The sequence below is a fragment of the Lepidochelys olivacea genome, assembly GCF_965140295.1.
Source record: "Lepidochelys olivacea isolate rLepOli2 genome assembly, chromosome: 9".
Classification (NCBI taxonomy): domain Eukaryota; kingdom Metazoa; phylum Chordata; order Testudines; family Cheloniidae; genus Lepidochelys; species Lepidochelys olivacea.
Window position 1 is genome coordinate 62842802 of NC_140419.1, and position 19937 is coordinate 62862738.

Here is a 19937-nt window from a genome sequence, read left to right on the forward strand (position 1 = left end):
TACACTAGAGCTGGAGTCTGGCCCAGGCAGGGTAAGACCATGTGTTTGGGTTTCAGTTTACCTTTAGAAGTGCATGAAACTATATCCCAGACACTGTATCCCAGGAGAGTAACCTCAGGCCTAGCAGAGACCACGTGCAATGCAATGACATAGGGTATCCCAGTCCTCAGCTACTGACTTACCTCCTTGGCTTTAGCATCTGAACCACATAGATTTACCTAGGGTGGGCATAGGCACACAGCTGTTCTGGAGCAGGGCAGTGGTTCTTCTAGTCTGGTCTCCTGTCTCCAACTTCCAAACATCCAACAGTGGATGTTTCTGAGGCGATGCCAATGCCCATGATACACCTGGAACTGTGCTTGGAGATCCCAGCAGTCCACCCTTGCTGGAGGATATGTGCCATATGCTGGCCTGGAATCAGTGGTAACAGGGCATTCCACAAGGGCATCCCCCACCACCCCGACAATGCCCTCCCATTCTCAGGGGGGCACCAGAGTCGTTCAGAACATCAGAGAGTCCAGGATGCCACTGGGCTAGCGAGGAGATCCCACTGTCCATAAGGCTGAAAAGCGACTGTGGGTGTTTAAATTCCCTCTGCAGTGTTAGCATTACTGTATTGAGTGTGTCCAATTGCTACTCAGCCCCATCACCTTTAACCTCGCCATGGAGTCGTTGCTGCGAGCGATCTCCAATGGCACAGATGGCTTCAACCTCCACGGTGAGAGGTGAGCATCCTGGCTCATGCGGATGACCTGGTCCTGACCGCGGACAACCCAGAGAACCTCCAACGTATGCTAGATGCCACCAGTCGAGCTGCTAACTGGATGGGGCTCCGCTTCAATGCAAAGAAGTGCGCAACTTTTCACATTGACAGCAGCAAAAGGGACTCGGTGCAGACGACGGGGTTCCAGATCCAGGGCGAGCCCGTCATGCCCCTGGCAGAGGGGCAGGCGTACCAGCACCTTGGCATGCCGACGGGTTTCTGTGTCCGGCAGACACCCGAGGACACCATCCAGGAGATCTTGCAGTACGCCGCCAAAATTGACCCCTCCCTGCTAGCACCGTGGCAGAAGATAAACGTCCTGAACACCTTCCTGATCCCCCGCATCTTGTTCATCCGAAGGGGTTCCGCCGTGGCGAAGGTACCCCTCAACAAGGCAGACAAGATCGTCCGGCAGCTGGTGAAGAAGTGGCTGTTCCTTCCCCAGAGAGCCAGCAACGAGCTGGTCTACATCGTCCACAGACCAATGTCAGTGCCAATGTCTCCCGCATGTGCGACCTGTGTGACATCGTGGTGATCACTCACACCTTCCGCCTGCTGACATGTCCCGACGCCATGGTAAGGAACATCGCAGCAAACGCCCTCCATGACGCGACAAAGAAGCAGATTGGCAGAGCCCTCTCCAACCAAGACATCGCCAGCTTCCTGAGCGGTTCCCTGGATGGCGAATTCGGACAGGACGGGCACGACATCGCTTCACTGTGGTCCTGCGCTCGCAATGCCATGCATTGCCTGGGGAAGTGCATCGGCTGCCGCTGGGAGTGGTGTGGGGAGCAGCATGAGCTGGGAGTCCTGGTGCCACAGATCAGGTCTGACGACAACACCATCGTCACCCCAAGCGCCAGCGGCATGCTGGAGAGGACCCTGAAGGCAGCCATCCACTGACTGTACATGGAAACCCTGAAGCGTAAACCGGACCAGGGTAAAGCCTTCAAACTGACCAGCAAGTGGGACGCCAGCAGCCACTTCCTTGCCGGGGGCAGCTTCACCCATTTCGCCGACTGGCGGTTCATCCACCGTGCCCGGCTCAACTGCGTTCCGCTCAACGGAGTCGTCCGCCACGGGAACCAAGATAAGCATTGCAGGAAGTGCGGCTACTCCAACGAGACCCTGCCCCACGTCCTGTGCAGCTGCAAGCCCCGCTCCAGAGCCTGGCAGCTGCGCCACAATGCCATCCAGAACCGCCTGGTGAAAGCCATCGCACCGCGCCTGGGGGAGGTCACCGTGAACTGCGCCATCCCCAGTACCGACAGCCAGTTGCAACCTGACGTGGTAGTCACCGATGACGCCCAGAAAAAGATCATCCTCATCGATGTCACGGTCTCCTTTGGGAACAGGACCCTGGCCTTCCGCGAAGCCCGAGCTCATAAGCTGGAAAAATACGCCACCATGGCCGATACCCTGAGAGCGAAGGGCTACAAGGTGCAGATGGATGCCCTGATTGTCGGAGCCCTGGGCGCTTGGGACCCCTGCAACGAGCATGTGCTGCAGACCTGTGGGATCGGTCGACACTACGCACGGCTCATGCGGCGCCTCATGGTCTCGGCCACCATCCGATGGTCCAGGGACATCTACATCGAACACCTCACCGGCCACCGACAGTACCAGGAGGTGTGAGCCGGAACGACATCGTGCATCAACTATGGGAAAGGGACTGAGAGACTTTTTCCATTGGACCATGTGAACTGGAACCATAAACTCACTGAACATTAAATCTCACCAAATGAGAGTAAATCCATCCTCATCATCATATCCACTCATTATACTCCATACCTGAACATAGCCATTATATGAACAACATACCCCCATATCTCAACGTCTGTACTTTGACCCGTTAACCTTTTACCCCCAATTGGGGAGATTGCAGATTATGTATTCCTTACACCACCTGTTCCTAAACCGAATTTTGCACCCCTTGATAATCTGTACCTTATTCCCTGATAACCAGAAACTTCTATGCTTAAACTCTGTACCGTTTTCTTTTTACTTCAAAATCATCTTAATAAAATTATTAATTCTGCCAATGAGCTCACTGAGGTACAGAGAGGTGGAGTGATTTGCCCAAAATCACCTGGTGAGTCAGTGGGAATGGAACCCAGGAGTCCTGACAGCTGGCCACCTGGCTGCCACCAGTAGACAACATGGCCTCCCAAACAGGGCAGGTACCAGAGGAATTCAGAATTGCACCCCTTCTCTAAGGGTCTGCATCTGAGCTGGAGCTGGGCAGATGCTATTTCTTTTCCTGAGGCCAATAATTAACCAGAGAGCTTGGCGGGGATATATTTCCTGAGAAAGGAGCACCCAGAGCAAGTCGTTTCCTTGGTAACGGATGTTTCAGCTGGAGCAGAAATAGTTTCCCCACAGACCCGCGATATGGATTGGCAGTAAGGGTGGCAACCGATACCTTGGGGAGAGGAGACAGTGCTAGAGCAAACAGGTAGGAAGGATGCAGCAACCACATCTGTACAGGCTTCATTGGCCAAAAGCAAAGGAGGAAGGGTGAGGAAAGCAGGGACCGGAGAAGAGCCCCAGGTCAGAACGTTGTTTCAACAACACAGGCAGAGCCAAATGTCACAGTCCCAGTGCCCAGAATATCCTGAATGTACCCACATGGACGCATACACCCTGTGACACTCTGTATTTCGGGGGAACCCCCTGAACCCCCATGTTCATCCTTATAATATGATTGTGTGGTATCCAATGCAAAGTTTGTCATGTCGGGTGTCTTCGGAAGGCGCATGATGCACTGAGCATTGTTGTTATAGTAATGTTATAGGTTGTAATTTAATGTATATAGTCATGAGGCTGAAAATGTGTCCTCATGCCTTAAAACAAGCCCAGGCAAAACTCTCCAGGAACAGAGGGACAGTTTACACCTCATCAGGGCATGTATGGGACAAACCTAGCCCAGCCTCACAGGAACAAAGGACACTGGCCTAGACAGCAACAAAGGATCTGTTGGACTCTCAAGTGAGTCACCCCCCTTCCCTTGGTCAGACAGGGACTACGATGAGGTAATGCTCACCTGACCCTGAACGGGGCGGGGGGGGGGCGCAAAGCCAAGAGGGAAGAAAGAACATGATAAAAGGGAGACGTTTGCAATGCTGGCTCTCTCTCTCTCTCTTTCACCTCCATCTACAGACATCACCACCAAGCGACTGAAGTGCTGATTGAAGGAGAGAGCCTGGCTGAAGGGCAACCAGCCAGCCTGAGGTGAGAAGCATCTAAGTTTGTAAGGGCACTAAAAGCATTAAGATCAGCTTAGAATGCATTTTGCTTTTACTTCATTTGATGAAATCCGACTTGTTGTGCTTTGACTTATAATCACTTAAAATCTATCTTTTGTAGTTAATAAATTTGTTTGTTTATTCTACCTGAAGCAGTGCGTTTGGTTTGAAGTGTTTCAGAGACTCCCCTTGGGATAACAAGCCTGGTGAATATCAATTTCTTTGTTAAACTGACGAACTCATATAAGCTTGCAGAGTCCAGCGGTCATAACTGGACACTGCAGGACGGAGGTTCCTAGGGTTGTGTCTGGGACCGGAGATATTGGCTAGTGTCATTCAGTTGCACAATCCAAGCAGCTTACATTCCAGCGGCTGTAAATGAACAGCCCAGGAGTGGGGGTTCTCACAGCAGAGCAGGGTAAGGCTGGCTCCCAGAGTCAAGGATTGGAGTGACCTAGCAGATCACTGCTCCAGATAACAGTCAGGGAAATGTCACACACCACCAGCTATGACAGGCATTTCCTCTGTTCTGTGAATTGTGATTTTAATTAGGATGGTGGAGGAAGGAGTGACATCATCCAACATGTGGTGTGAGCTGGACCTCCAATGGCGAGCCCAGAGACTGAGCGTTACTGGGAACATTCTGCTGAGCTCGGACAACACAGATTTGCAGTCATCACCGGCAACCACTCAGAATTAGAGATTTCAAAAAGAAAAAGCTGGTGTTTGAGATGGGGGTGGGGCTGGCCACAAAGGGCTACTTGGGTGGATGGATGGATCTGACACAGCTCATCTACACCCTGTTGGAGCATGCTGGACAAACAAGGGTACCTCTGATCATCTCAACAGGGTGTAAGTTACACCCAAAGTGCTGCTACTACATTGTCTCAGGGGAACAAAGAGGGAGACATTTGCTGGCTCACCTTTCAGGGGCACAATTCAAGAAGTGGGAGTGGGTTCCCAGGAAGGAGAAATGGTCAGAGCTAAACAACTTACTTGGTAGATCACTTCCAAGAGCTGTGTGAAAAGGGAATCAGCTAAAGCTGCTCATGGGAGCTTTGAAAGGCACACTTGCTCCTCCATGCATAGACGACAGCAGGTATGGGGTGTTGGGGGGGGTCCTTGGGAGACTCTGCATTCCAGCATCTGACCCCTGTTCACCAATGTGGGTCTTTGTCCCACTTTAGTGGCTGGACTTCATAAAGAGGTTTATAAACACTTGTCTACACAGAGATACTCAGGAAAATTAATCCAAATTAACTAAAGGTGTAAATTTAAGTGGATTTGTTAAATCACATTACACCTGTGTGGACACTCTTTTTCAGAATTAAAGTGGCCTTTTTTCATAGATTCATAGATATTAAGGTCAGAAGGGACCATTATGATCATCTAGTCTGACCTCCTGCACAATGCAGGCCACAGAATCTCACCTACCCTCTCCTGCGATAAATCTCTCACCTATGTCTGAGCTATTGAAGTCCTCAAATCATGGTTTAAAGACTTCAAGGAGCAGAGAATCCTCCAGCAAGTGACCCGTGCCCCATGCTACAAAGGAAGGCGAAAAACCCCCAGGGCCTCTTTCTATCTGCCCTGGAGGAAAATTCCTTCCTGACCCCAAATATGGCAATCAGCTGAACCCTGGGCATATGGGCAAGATTCACCAGCCAGATACCCAGGAAAGAATTCTCTGTAGTAACTCAGATTCCACCCCACCTAACATCCCATCACAGGCCATTGGGCTTATTTACCATGAATATTTAAAGATCAATTAATTGCCAAAATCATATTATCCCATCATACCATCTTCTCCATAAACTTATCAAGATAAGTTTATTTCAGTGAATACAGCTAAACTGAATCATGGCCATTTAAATTCTGAATAAAAGTGTCCACACAGTGGTTTAATACAATTTAACTAATCCACTTTAAAATTTAATTCAGATTAATTTTCCTGTCCCGTTTAGACAAGCCCCAAGTCTGTCTCCAAGCTAAGGGGTCTGAGTTTTCAGCACAAGAAATAGAGTCATGCTTTTAGATCCAGAGGTCCCTACTTCTATCCCTATAAGCAAACCCACTCATAGGTTGTCTTCTTTAAAGTGATTAATGCAAGACAAGACTTGTTTGCCTTCTAGATGACATGCTGATCTAGTGCCAATAGACATTCAGCCGTGCCCATCTGTACTGGGCTGTGCAGACTTCACTTGTACATCACCAAGGGTGGGGGGTACTGTCTCCGTAACAGACTCCTCAGTGAGTGTTATGGGCATTACTGTTTACTCAGTTTGGCATCAGAAGCATATACTGCCTCAGTTTACCTTCTGCCCCAGTCAAACATATGCCCCACAACTGGGGTTTTTGCTTTAACCCTCCCCTTGTGGAGTCTGTTTTTTTAACATCATGTAACCATTTAATTCAGAACTAATTTTCCAGCCTTTCCTTTGGCTTAATAATCTGTTCAGGCCTTACCAAGAACAAGCCATCCTCAGGACGCTCTCTCTGCTGCATCCTTGGCCAAGCTGCCTGGTGGGGAGGGAGAGGGTTTCCCATAATAAAATCCACCACCAGTAAGAAGAAATCCAAGGACATGCTCCTACAGGCAGAACGTACTCAGCAGGTGCCTTGTCTACACTGGGAACTTGCTCTGAGTCCAGCAATCAGTGACCGGCAACTGACATAGCTGCATCAGTGCATCCTCCTTTTATTAACTGACATTAGGGCTGCATTGCATGAGACTCTCTACAGACTCATAGTGAGAGACTGTTTCTGCTCCAAGCAGAAGGAAACTCCGCCAGTTCAAATCGCAGTTTTTTTTGTCTGTGCTTGGAGAGACACAGGTGTAGCTATATTAGCGCTGGCCATTGATTGCTGGTAATTCCCAATACAGACAACGCCAGAGGCAGTAAGAGCATCTGGCTCATTCGGAGGAAGTGACAGAGCCATATACTGTGTCTGGATTTTTTTTAAAAAAAAAGAACATTGTAGATATTCATGTTAAGAATGGGATGAACGAGCCTGATGCTTCAGGGCATTATCAGCTGATCAACTTGAGGGTGGGGGTCAGGAAGGAATGTCCAACCCCCTTGCCAGTCCCCCCAGCAGAGCAGTGCACAGCACCCCAGAGGCCTGGTTGGGAACTTGGGCGGTTTTGTGCCAAAGGTATCAGCACCACTGTGAGATGTGGAATTCCAGATTGGATGGCCCCCTGGTCTGACTAGATACCAGACCGCATTGGTCTGATGAGGTTCCATCCCTATGATTTCTGTCTAATCTACTTCAGTATTTTTCATGCATCTGGAAGAGGCTTTAAAAATGATGCCATTGCTTGAGCCAATGCCGCTGGGATGGAAAATCCCCTAGCTCGGGGGAATCCCCAGCAGAGATTGACTTGATCTCCCAAAAGTGACTTCTGTCTCCCCGTCCAGTTTAATCACAGCTGCACAGTGGAAGCCTGTTGTATAATTAGGGGTATTTTTAAATCCAATTATATTGATTCCATGTTCCACGACCAACTGCATTTGTCGTCTCCTCCTGCAGAAGATCCAGCATGGTTTTACCTGCTGCATTGCTCCAGGGTCCTGTTGTCAGAGGGACTGGGAGTGCTGTTAGGTAGGGCTTGGAGTTAGTATAGCCTCTGTAACCAGTCCTACCCATTTGGGATGTGGTCACAGCTGGTCAGCATGGCAATATGGTCACAGCTGGTCAGCATGGCAATGGCTATCTCCCTAGGTACCTACTGTGACGTTGCACTCCATATGTTTTATGGAAATATGCTTATAAGTATGAATATGATGTAACTGGAATATACTTTATGCAAAAGGTCTCTTTTAAGGTATCATTCCAAAGCTTATAATCTACTGAATCTACTCCTCCTATTTGTATGTATGTATCATTCTTGTATCTGAAGCTAGAAATATGAAGTATAACTCTGAGGTCCTATTGTAATTATGCAAAGTGTGGGCCATTAATGGTGGTTTGGAAGCTTGATGGCGCCCATTGACTAGGACAACCGGTTGTAAATGGTCTGTTTACTTGCAAACCTTCCTGGGTGCGAGCCGGTCAGCCCTGGAAGAATGGAGACTGCGGTCTCACAGGACATGTGATCATGTCATCTGATACTGGAATCCATCTTAAACCTGGTGCTTTTCCATTTAGAAGGAGGGGTGGGGATCCAGAGAGACAAAAAATTCCTGCCTTGTGCCAAAGCTGTAAAAGGGGGTGGAACAGAACAAAGCGGCTCCCAGTCATGAGAAAACCCCTAGTTTCCACCTAAGATATCTGCTAACAAGGACTGTACAAGGGGAAAGGATTGGGCCCAGACTAGGAAGGAGTCTAGTCTGTGAAAGAAACTTATTGGAAAATCTCTGAGGGTGAGATTTTACCTGTAAACAGTTTCTTAACGTATTAGGCTTAGACTTGCTTGTTTTTGTTTTATTTTGCTTGGTAACTTACTTTGTTCTGTCTGTTATTACTTGAAACCACTTAAATCCTACTTTTTATACTTAATAAAATCACTTTTGTTTATTAACGAAACCAGAGTCAGTGATTAATACCTGGGGGAGCAAACAGTTGTGCATATATCTCTATCAGTGTTACAGAGGGCAGCCAATTTATGAGTTTACCCTGTATAAGCTTTATACAGAGTAAAACGGATTTATTTGGGGTTTGATCCCACTGGGAGCTGGGTGTCTGGGTGCTGGAGATAGGTGACCTGCTGAGCAGTTTTTGGTTAAAGTCTGCAGCTTTGGGGGCATGGACCAGACCTGGGTCTGTGTTGCAGCAGGCTAACGTGTCTGGCTTAACAAGACAGGGTTCTGGAGTCCCAAGCTGACAGGGAAAATGGGCTCAGAGGTAATCTCAGCATGTCAGGTGACAGTCCCAAGGGGGTCTCTGTGACCAAACCCATCACACATAGTCAGTCCCCATCACCAGCTGAGCACCGTATGGCTATCAGGGGAGTATAGCCTTTCAGCAGCCCCATGAGGTAGGAAAGTATTATCCCCATATTACAGATGAGGAAACTAAGGCCACCATGTGGTTTAATTGACTTGTCCAAGGTCACACAGAGAACATGTGGCTAAGCTGGGAAAAAAACCCAGGTCTCTCGAGTCTTGGCTAAGTGCCCTACCTACTAGACCATGCTTCCTACCCAATAGCTGGTGAGCGTCCTTTCCAGAATCTTGATTGGGAGTTTACCAGCCCTCAAAGAATCTACCTCTAGGTTTATACTGAGCCTGCTGCTCACTGAGCCAGGATTTGGGGAGAGCAATCCATCCTGCATGGCTACCCCAGGCAGTGCATGTGATCAGTAAAGCTCCTAACAAATCAGCAGCTGATCAAAGGATGGATGTTTAAACACAGTGCATAATTAGCCAGTGGAGCTCATTGCCACAAGATCTCCTGGAGGCCAAAAGCTTAGCAGAATCCTGCCTAAAAATGAATGGGTTTTTATATGGCTAATAGGAACATCCAGAGTTATAACAGGAAGGATTAACAAAGCAATTGTTTTGGAAGGGATATAAACTCTCCTGCTTCAAGGCATAAGCCCCAACTTCTGACTAAGAGGGGTTGGCAAGAAACTTTCCCTGGGACAGGTTATCCCATAACTCCCTTCTCACCTTCTGGGGTCTTTCTTGCACCTTCCTCTGATACAGCTGGGCCTGTCTGCTGTCAGACTCAGGCCCCTGGTCAAGATGAACTATTGGTCTAATCCAGGATGCTAATTCCAGGCAGGTCTCAGCGCCTTCACTTAAGGTTCTCCCTGTACGCAGCCAGGCCTTGGATGGGAATGGGAGACCTCCAGGGGAAATCCTGTGCCAGATGATGGCTGGCAGGTCATCCAGAAAATGGGGCTCTCTCTTCTGAGTTAGCACTGACTATACTCCAAAGTAATAAGCACTGAGGAATGCCCTCCCCCCCGCAGAGCCAGGCTAAAGTGAATAGGAACAAAGCACCATTATTCTGGAATAAGAGTGTCCACACAGGGAGTTAATCAGGAGTGACTATTCTGGAATAATTCCATGCAGAGACAAGACTTAATGGCAGGGGGGAAGAGGAGGAATGCTGAGTCCTTGGCACAGGGAGGAAGGGGAAATGGGGGGCACACAGAATCCCTCACAGGGGAGGAGAATGGGGGAGGAGTACATGGGGAAAACAGAGTCCCTGGCATGTGGTGGAGGTGCACACAGAAGGGGAGATGGGGGGATGGGGGAGGGATGGGACACAAAGTCCCAGGCATGGGGGATAGGGTAGGGAAGTTGCAGGAAGTCCCTGAAATAGAGGGGGACCGCAGGATCGCACACGGGGAGATTTTGCATATGGAACGGAGGGATGCAAAGAGTGTGCCACGATCTTGGCCTATACAGGCTATGAAGTGTGGGTCCCCCCATTAATTATTCGTTAACATCTCGACACCAGCTAACAATCACCCTTCTGTGTCACTGCCTTTGGAAATACCTGCCTGGTTTCTGTTCAGACTGAGGCTGGATCACATGCCATGGGGGAAACTTGGCACTGGTTTGCTTTGGCAAAGCATGGCTTCTGTGAGCTCTGGCATGCAACAGACATTTCGTGTCAGCTCCAAGGTGAGCTACCCACTTCCCTGTTTGGATCTGTGTGTGAGGAACTGTGGTTGGTCTTCAGCACAGAGCTAGATCTTCCTGGGAAATTCCTGATTCCAAGAGGTCTTCACCCCTCTTTGCTGCAGTCTGGGATCACATCAGCTGGTGGTGTCACCTGTGATATCACAATGCTCTAGGACTCTGGGCATGGCATAGACTCATGCCATATTGTAGCCGAAAGCCCAGACCGTGATCCCAGCGACGACTGAACTTGGTGATTTTCAGAACAAAGAGAGCTCTCAGCCATGCTGCTAGCTGTTTCCATCGATTCACACTGACTCAACAGACATTCTAGGCTTCAGAGTGACACACACAGCAACACTCCTGGAATCTTATGATACAGACTATGCCTGGTCACCTATGGGCATGCCACCCTCATATGATCACTGTCACAACACAGCCTTGCAACACCCACTTGGGATTCTGGGAAGCTTGGATCCCAGCAGGTGGGACAGATCCATGGAAATTTGAACTGTGCTCTGAATAGCAGCTGAGATGGTCCTAGGGGCATCGTGCTAAGGAGCACAGCTCAGATACTCAGAGATATTTAGGCGCCTACCTCCCATTGAAATCAAAGGGTATTAGGTGCCTAAATACCTTTGCAGATCTGGGCCCACAAGCCTAGGGACTGATTCTCAGTTATACAAAGCACCTTTACGCCACTCCAGCAGTGTAAAGGGAATGTAAGGTAGGCAGAGATAGCTCCCTAAGGATCCCCTGGTGCAGGTCCCCAGCCAGCACAGAGTTGGCATGAAGGCTCTGCACCAGCCCCTGGTATGGTGGGGTGGGGGGATTGGGGACATGGCAGGATGCACTGCACTATGGCTTTTCCCAGCTCTCCAGGGCTTAGAGGGACCATGAAAAGGGAGTGTAAGTTAGTGCGGCCTTGAGGCTGCTCTAATTTGCACCAGGGCTGAGCAGGCTCCTGCACGGCCCAGAATACAGGGTGGCTTCCCTGTCCCAAGCAGGACTGGAGTAATTGAGAATCAGCCCTAGAGAATGCAGTGCCCTGAATGTCCATCCGGTCCCAAGAAGAAATAATGGCATTCCCCCTTAAGAGGCGGGGCCCAAACACAGCTGGAGGAACAGGACAGAAAGGGTTAAATGTGAATACAGAGTGTCTGTGTTTATATAGATCTATACATACTTAAAAAACAAGGCCAAGACTCTTCCAGCCCCTCCCTCCCTCCCCTTGTGGCATTGCTAGAAGACAGGAGAGGGGGGTGATTCCCCAGCTCAGCGGAAGAAGCCACACTGATCTGTTTATAAGTTGCACATGTGTGGGTGGATGGTGGGAATTGCCTCATTCACCTTGATACTCCCCCAAAGCCTGGAGGGTTTGTGGGTTGTGAAGACCTTGTTTCCTCTCCCTCCCCCATTGATTCCACAGCCGCTCCAGTGTGAAGAGTTATTTACCAATAAGGGCTGTCACAGAGCGCAGGGCTCCAGGAAATGGTGCGGGTGCTTCTGCATTTCGGCTGCGCGCTCTCACCTCGGAGGCTGCTGAGTTGGAAATTCCCAGCCGCGGCCACTCATCAGATGCAAAACCCCTGAGTTGCTCCTGTGTGACTTGGACATGGGAGGAAAGCAGAACCCAAAAGCAGAAATTGGTAGCTGTCTGTCTGTCTGCATGGATATCATGTGCCAGGAGTGGAACAAAAGACAGCAAAGCCAACAACCACTGACCCACATCATGGATGGCCTGGCTAGTGGCTGCCTAGACAGTGCTGGTAGTATTCACGTTCCAGTAGCACCTCGAGGCCTGACCCGGATCAGGGTCCCATTGTGCCAGGCACTATACAGTGACACAGTGAGTGATTGGTAGCTCCTGTCCTGAAGTAGGATGATCCAGTGGTTAGGGTAGTAGGGTGGGAATTAGAGGACCTGGGTTCAGTTCTCTGCTCTACCACCAGCAAGTCCCTTCGCCACCCTGTGCCTTAGTTTCCCACCTGTACAATAGGGACCATGGAGCCTCAGGGAGCCCTACCTCACACAGCTGTTGGGGGCGGGGGCAGAGCTGTAAAGATGCGGGGGTGGGGGAAATCAGGTACTATGGTGAGGGGGCCAGCTGAGTCCTTGCGAAGAAGAATCTTACAATCTAATTCAGGAAAGAGTGAGAGGCAAGGATTATTAATTACCATCAGACCTGTTTTTCTGAAGACCAGACTCAGCCCTCCAGTGCTGTGGGGAGGTAACCTGCCTCTCTCCTATTAAAAGACTGCTAGGAGCCCCTATAAGCCACAGAATCACTGGAGATGGAGGCAGTGTCCCTGGGCAGGGTAAAGCCACCAGTACCCTGAGCCATTCAGCCCCTGCAAGTGCCCCTTCTATAGGAAGATAGAGACAGGCCCCTCACTGTAACTCTTCTCTCTCTCAGTATGTCCACACTGCACTGAAAACCCGGGTCCGTGAGACCTGCACTTGCGGACTCAGTGTTTCCAAGTCTGGGCTTGAGTGTCCACACTGCATTATAAACCTGGGTTTCCAATTGCTGGACCCACGTCTCACAACCGTGCTAATATGTCCATATTGTACCACGCAGACCTTCTTGGGTCTGCGGCTTGAGCTGTGTCCACACCAGGGGCGCCAGAATGGTGGGGCCAGCGGGCCATGGCCCCCATCACTTTTAAAAGTGGAGGGCACTGCCCCCCCTTTTTACCTGCTGTAAGGGTTAGCAATGGGAGGAAAGGGGGCAGAGAGGAGCAAGCAGGGGGTGGGGTCATGGATGGAAAAGGCAGCGTGAGAGCAGGGTCTTGGGGGAAGAGGTGGTGTGGGGGCAGGGCCTCAGGGGAAGAGACAGCGTGGGGGCGGGGTCTCAGGGGAAGGGGCAGCAATGGGGGTGGGGCCACAGTTCGGGTCCTGGTGGATCCCACTTTTAGGGGGTTTCCACTGTTCCTGGTTCAGGCTGTAAATGACAGGGCTTGGACCCAAGTCACAGCAAGATTTATGCTCTGACCCCCCCACATTCCCTCCAGCAGGATTGTAGGGGTTTTGAGTGCTTGCTGAGCAGAGTCAGACTGATCTGTATGTGGACCAAAAAGGGACTTGAGCTGAAACCTGGGTCATAGCCTGGGCTTAGTGTACAGTGTGGACGTACCCTCAGTGTTTAAGCAGTTCCAGGTTTCTGTTAAAGGAAGCTTTATTGGTACCAGGTGCCCACGACATGGAAGACCCCTCACAGGCGAGCAATGTCTCTGCAAAAGCTATAAGCAGCAGCAGTTAAATTGTGTGGGAGGGAGGGGACAGAGGGGGCACAGTTTCCCTCTCAGCCTGCCCCACCTGGTGGGGTGAGCACAAGGATACCCCTCCACAGTGAGTACAGGGAGAGCTCCCTCCCTCTAAACCCCCACTCCTTCCCTTAATCCCTTCTAGGCAGTGCTGGAAAATGCCCACACTGGAGGTGGGGGTGGGAAGTGCCTAGGGAGGGCCTGAGCCACAACCTCAGATTGTCCTGCCTGGCCCTTGAGCTCCAGGCCAGGGAGGCTAGTCCCTGGCCCCTCCCCTGCTGTCCCCCCTCTCCTGCAGCCTCAGCTTGCCACACCGCCAGCACTCTGGCCCACCGCTCCTGCCAGGCAGCACCGGGCGGCGAGCTCTTGCTGCTCTGATCGGCATGGTAAGGGGGATGGGAGTGGGGGGGGGTTGGATAAGGGGCAGGGGATTCTGGGGGGCAGTCAGAGGACAGGGAGCAGGGGGCAGTTAGATGGAGTGGAGGTTCTGGGGGGGATGGTCAGGGGATGGGGAACGGGGGTGTTGGATAGGCATGGGAGTCCTGGGGGACCTGTCAGGGGGTGGGGGTGTGGATAGGGGTCAGGGCAGTCAGGGGACAGGGAGCAGGGGGGGTTGGATGGTGGGTGGGATCCTGGGGGGTGGGATCCTGGGGGGCGGTTAGGGGTGGGGGTCCCGGGAGGGGATGGTCAGGGGATAAGAAGCGGGGGGGGGGGAGGGATTGGATGGGTCAGGGGCTCTGAGGGGGGCAGTCAGGGGGCGGGAAGTAGGAGGGGGTGGATGGGGGCAGGGGCCAGCCTTCCCTACTCAGCCCTCCATACAGTTTCACAACCCTGATGTGGCCCTTGGGCCAAAAAATTTGCCCACCCCTGAGGCAGACAGACTTTGGACCCAGGATCAGCTGCTAGAACCCATCTCTAGATTTTACCAGCATACTTGACAGCTTCCAGCTGCCCTTGGACTGGACCACCCTGGTCTCAGCGTGTGCTCCTTCCGCTAAGTGGCCCCTGCTGTGGAGCAGGGAGAGTGCTATACAGATGGTACTGGGGATGGCCTGGATCACACGGATTGCCGAGGGTGTGGAGCAGCCAAACCTACTGAAAATGCGTCATTTACTGGAGTTTCTTCTCATACCAAAATCCCGAGCAGTCGTATCGCTTGGGGTTGATACGATTGTCCTTTGTGGCCACTGAACCTTTATGTCTTGTCAATATACACTCTTCGGCCACCCACTGACGCCCTTTGTTCTTTGTGGTTGATTTCACTCTTACCCACACCGAGATTATTATCACTGGGTAACTGGGCTGCTTTCTCCACTCAGAACTCTTTCAATCATCATTGGTTTCAGTTGTTTGCTTGCTTGTTACAGTATGCAGCGGATAAACTATGTGAGAAAAGCAGAGGGTCTAGCATACCTCAGCTGAAATCAATTTTCATGCGGTTGGTACGACAGGGCTTACGGTGCATCCTTCAGTGGCCCGGCTTGATTGGTGTTTTTTTCAGGCCTTGGACTCCTTACAACTCTCTCCTCTTTAAGCACCGATTGTGTCCACATGTATGACAGGAATTGCATGTGCTCTTCTGTGTCTGTGACTGGAGCTGGGCAACTAACTGATTTTTCAAAATGTCAAAAAAAATTGTTTCAGGTTGGATTGAAAACAAATGTGTTTTTTTTTAAAAAAAAAGGTCATTGAATCAAAAAGGAAACAAAATAGTTTCAAGTTGAATGAAGCATTTCACCTCAATTGTGACCAATTTTCAACATTTTTTACTTTAAAAAAATAAAATTAAAGGAGAATTTGAAACTAAAATCAGTTCCAAACGAAAAATTGAAAAATGAAAGCTTTATTTTGAAGACGCCCGCATGAAACACTTCAATCATTTCAGATTTTGGGAAGCATTTATTTTCAGAAATCAACTATTTGGTGGAATCAACAAAAATTCACAACCTGTGTCACCAAATCTGCATTTTTTTGCAGATTGGCAAGTGTCAGCTAAAAACTGTTGCCCAGCTGTCATATGAAATGAGGATAAGTTGTGTGTCTGCATCTGGTGTATGAATTGTGTGGGGTCTACAGTGTGCAAGTATAATTTGTGTAATCAACTGTGTGTGCACTTGTGCCATTGCACCTCTGCATGAATTGTGTCTGTGTGTGTGTTTGTGGGCACTGTGCGTCACTCTTTGGGTGTTGTACGTACTACTGTATGTGTGTATGAATTGTGTCACTCTGTGTGTGGGTATGTGTTGTATGAACGCGTGTGTGTGCGACTTGTGTTTTTGAACATGTGTGTTACCGCACATGTGTACGTCTGCACTGGGCGAATATGTCTGCATCCTGTGTGAACTGTTGTGTCTGGAAATTCTCAATGAAAATATTCAGGGTGCAAATATAGCCCAGAAGTGACGTCCCTGGAAACTGTAACAAGGGTCCCCCCTCGCAGACCCCTGGAAAGGCCAAAGGTGGGATGTGCGTGCCTCTCGGGGACCTTAAGTTTCTTTGCAAACTTCCCACTGTTGCGACACTGAGTGCGTGGGCAGGCACCCTCTGCCCTTTGTGTGTGCACGGGGGTGTGTGTGTGGGGGGTGGGGAAGGGAATGGAACAGGCCATTGAGAAATTCAGCGGCGCTGCGGGCGTGAGTAACTTTCTCTGCTCACCCAACAGCTGACGATGACGAGCAGCGCCGCTTCCTGGTTGCGATCCACAGCGGGACCCATGTGTGACACCACCGACACGGAGAGACCGGGGCGCTAGGGGCGTGACATCAGGGGCGTGCCCCGCGGCGGCGGCTCCTTGCCCGGCACTCGGCATCGCCCCTCCAGCGTGCCGGACAGCCCAGCCCCAGCCCCGAGCATGGAGACGGGCCCCCTCCTCGCCCTGCCGCACGATAAAGCAGAGCTCCTGCCTGAGCTGCAGAGAGGGGCCCCCACGCTGGATTTCTGCCTAGAGCAGGGCCCCCGGCTGGCCAGACCCCAGGATGATCTGTCTCTCAACAGGTAGGTAAAGCTCCGGCGGGGCCGGGGGCTATTGGGAGGGGGCGTGTGGCGAGCGGGGCCTGGGGGTCTTAGGTCCCATCAGAGCTTTAGCTGTCAGGGAGCGAGAGGCATCAGCTGTGACCCCCCCCCCCCTCCAGGTGCTGGAGCGGGGAGCTGGGAGCGGGCAAGGGAGCTGGGAAGTGAAACAAGCCCCAGGAGCTACCTATACCACCTCTTAACGCCCTGCCCTGTTCTTCTGCGCGGGGGGCCAGAGAGCCCCTCCAGGGGGCTGTTTAAAGGAGTGCTTCGTGGTGCCTTGAGAGCAGCAGGAAGTTTGAGAGAAGGGCTGAAGCTGGTGGCTGTGTGTGAAGGGGAGACATAGGAGTTAGGCTGCCAGGACGTATATAAAGAGCAGAAGGGTGTGTGTGTGTGTGTACATAGATACACACTGGCATGTAACCAGGCCAACAGGCACCGGTTGGTGGTTGTGGCCAAAGCTGTGACATCAGTGCTGCTACGAAACAGGTGTGGACTGGGAGTTCTGTTCTGTGGGAGCCCAAATCCAATTCTGGATGGCTTGGCAGCTTCCTGGCTCACTGCTGAACCCAGTGGTTCCTGTGCCCCCAACACACACACCTCTCCAAGAATCACAATATAAACCCACGTTGCTGGGGTAGGCTGGAGACCAGCAGAGTGAAGGAAAATCAGTCCTATGAATATATCAGGAAGACTGTGCTAGGTCACTGTTTCCAGCAACCATTTTTAAAGGGCAGCCCAACTCTGAACCAGTGACTGAACCAGTGGATCTGCATGCTTCCCTGTTTGTCTCAATAGGCTTGGTCTCCCAGTCAAGAGATGACTTTCTGTTTGTCAGTCTTACAAACCTGGGAATCACCCTGGGCTCTTTCTAAATTGTGCATCATCATAACCCGTAATAAGGATTCCTGGAGCGAAACTTAGTTATTAATAACAATAGCGACAGATGAGCCAGACTAGAACCTAGCTCAGCTTCCCATCACTGTGGTGGCTTGGCTGAGCTGACAGGAGCAGAGGCTGTCAGTTGCAGGAAAGGCATCTATCTAGGTATTTATTACTGTACTCAGATCTGATTCTCAGTACACACAAGGGATAGTGCTGTGGGATCAGAGGGAAACTTTTCTATACAGTCATTTTCCTGCTCATAACTACCCATCAAACACTCTTCTACCTAGCATAGCTTCAAATGCAGCATGGACAGGAGCTTGCTGGAAATTGGGATACAATTTCAGGGAAGTAAATTCTTTTTGATGAACAGCTTCACTCTGAGCACAATGACTCAGATCCCCAAAGGAATTTAGGTGCCCAGTGATTTACATGGGAATGAGGCACCTAAATACCTTTGAGAATCTAGGTCAAAACCACTATAGCTGGAATTTTAGGGCCACAGTTAGAGCCAGATTTTTCAAGAGCTCAGCATGTTGGGTGGACATTGAGTGCTGAAAATCTCAGTCTGAAAATCTGGACTTAGAGTCACACTGGGAGTTGCTGGCTCTGAACTGATCCTTATTTAGGAGCCAGAATGGGAACTGACAGCTTGAGAATCTGGCCCTATAACAAGCAGCGCATCACAATGCATTGGAATAACCTGGGATGGCCATTATACTGCACTAGATATACCAAGATTCACCTTTTAGTTTACTTTACAACAGGCACCACTAGATAGATTGATAGAGCCAGTTCCTAATTTGCTATATATCGATGTCATTTCAATTACTCCAATGGAACTGTGTCAATTTACAGCAGCTAAGGATTTGGCCCATAAAATTTTACTCTTTCTCTCTCTCTCACACACACATGCTTTTGTTCAGATATTTGAAGGTAGTAAATAGCAGCTTTCTGCCACACAGCTTTCTGCCACATGCAATGTTTGTTACTGACCTGAAACTCAAACAAAATTGACCAGCTACACGCCTCTGGGCAGATGGAGCCTGTACATTCTGCATATCAATGAGCAAGTAATTTGCATAAGCCCTCTGTGAAGTATACAGAGCCAATGATTGGTGAGTGTGGTCACCTCCAAGCATTGTTTAGGTGGCCCATTGTTCTCATAGACTCTGGCAGGCCCCGTATTCACACATTGCCCTGTTTTCTTTAATAGACAAGATACCACACAATCACCAGAGATTTACATTATCATTATTTTGATTGCAATAGCACTTAAAGCTCCCAGGCAGGGATCAGGACCCCAGTGGGCAGGGACCATCTTGTCTATGCAGGAGACTGGCTTTTCTCAGAGGCTGGTCTAACTAAGGGCCATCACAAGCTACCTTCCACTCCAAGTGCCAGGCGGAGTTGGGACTTGGACTACTCCTGCCTGCCCTCTCTGACACCCACAGAGCAGCATCAGCATTTAAAAAAATAAAACCCAAATCAAACCCTCCCAAAACCAACCATTCCACTGCACCCACAGTTCTCCCCCTGGGGAGAGGATGAGAGAGAGAATGAACCACATGCTTAATGCATGACTGGAAGGCAAGGCCAGCTCTAGGATTTTTGCCACCCCAAGCAAAAAAATTTTTGGTCGCCCCGCTTTTTTTTCGTGCCTTCCCAACCCCTTCCCTAAATCCCTGGCCCCGCCTCCTCCCCTGGGTGTGCCACATTTCCCACCCCCATTGCTTCCTGTGGCTCCCCCCCACACCCTCCTGCTCTAGCTCACCTCCACTCCGCCTGCTCCCCTGAACACGCCGCTCCGCTTCTTCCCCCTCCCTCTCAGGCGAGGGAGCAGCAGCGCGTTCAGGGGAGCAGGCGGAGCGGAGGTGAGCATGGGGGGGAGAGCGCAGGAAGTAATAGGGGGTAGAGGAACCGCTCCCCGCCCCAGCTCACCTCCGCTCCACCACCGCCACCTCCCCCTCCCCCAAGCGCACTGCCACTTGGCTTCTCCCCCCTCCCTCCCAGGCTTGCCGCGCAAAACAGCTGTTTTGCACGTGGCAAGCCTAGGAGGGAGGGGGGAGAAGCCGAGCGGCGGCAGCACGCTCAGGGGAGCAGGCGGAGGGGGCACATTTCTAGGGGCAGCATGGCAGGCACCGGAATGCCACCCCTAGAAATGCGCTGCCCCAAGCACCTGCTTGTTTTG

General features: G+C 50.7%; 1 protein-coding gene across 3 annotated transcripts in view; it reads left to right on the top strand.

Moving 5' to 3' along the window:
* Window positions 1–3974: 3974 nt before the first annotated feature.
* LOC311525967 (uncharacterized protein) overlaps window positions 3975–19937 on the top strand; it is a 38490-nt gene continuing 22527 nt past the window's right edge. The window contains exons 1-2 of one of the 3 annotated variants that reach the window (XM_084638504.1): window positions 3975–3994; window positions 16515–16846. In XM_084638504.1, coding sequence (XP_084494630.1) covers window positions 16704–16846 — 143 coding nt within the window. In that variant the 5' untranslated portion in view covers window positions 3975–3994; window positions 16515–16703. Of the gene's footprint in view, window positions 3995–14154; window positions 14239–16451; window positions 16847–19937 lie in introns of those variants that run through there. The other 2 variants (XM_084638503.1, XM_084638502.1) reach the window with 2 other exon arrangements.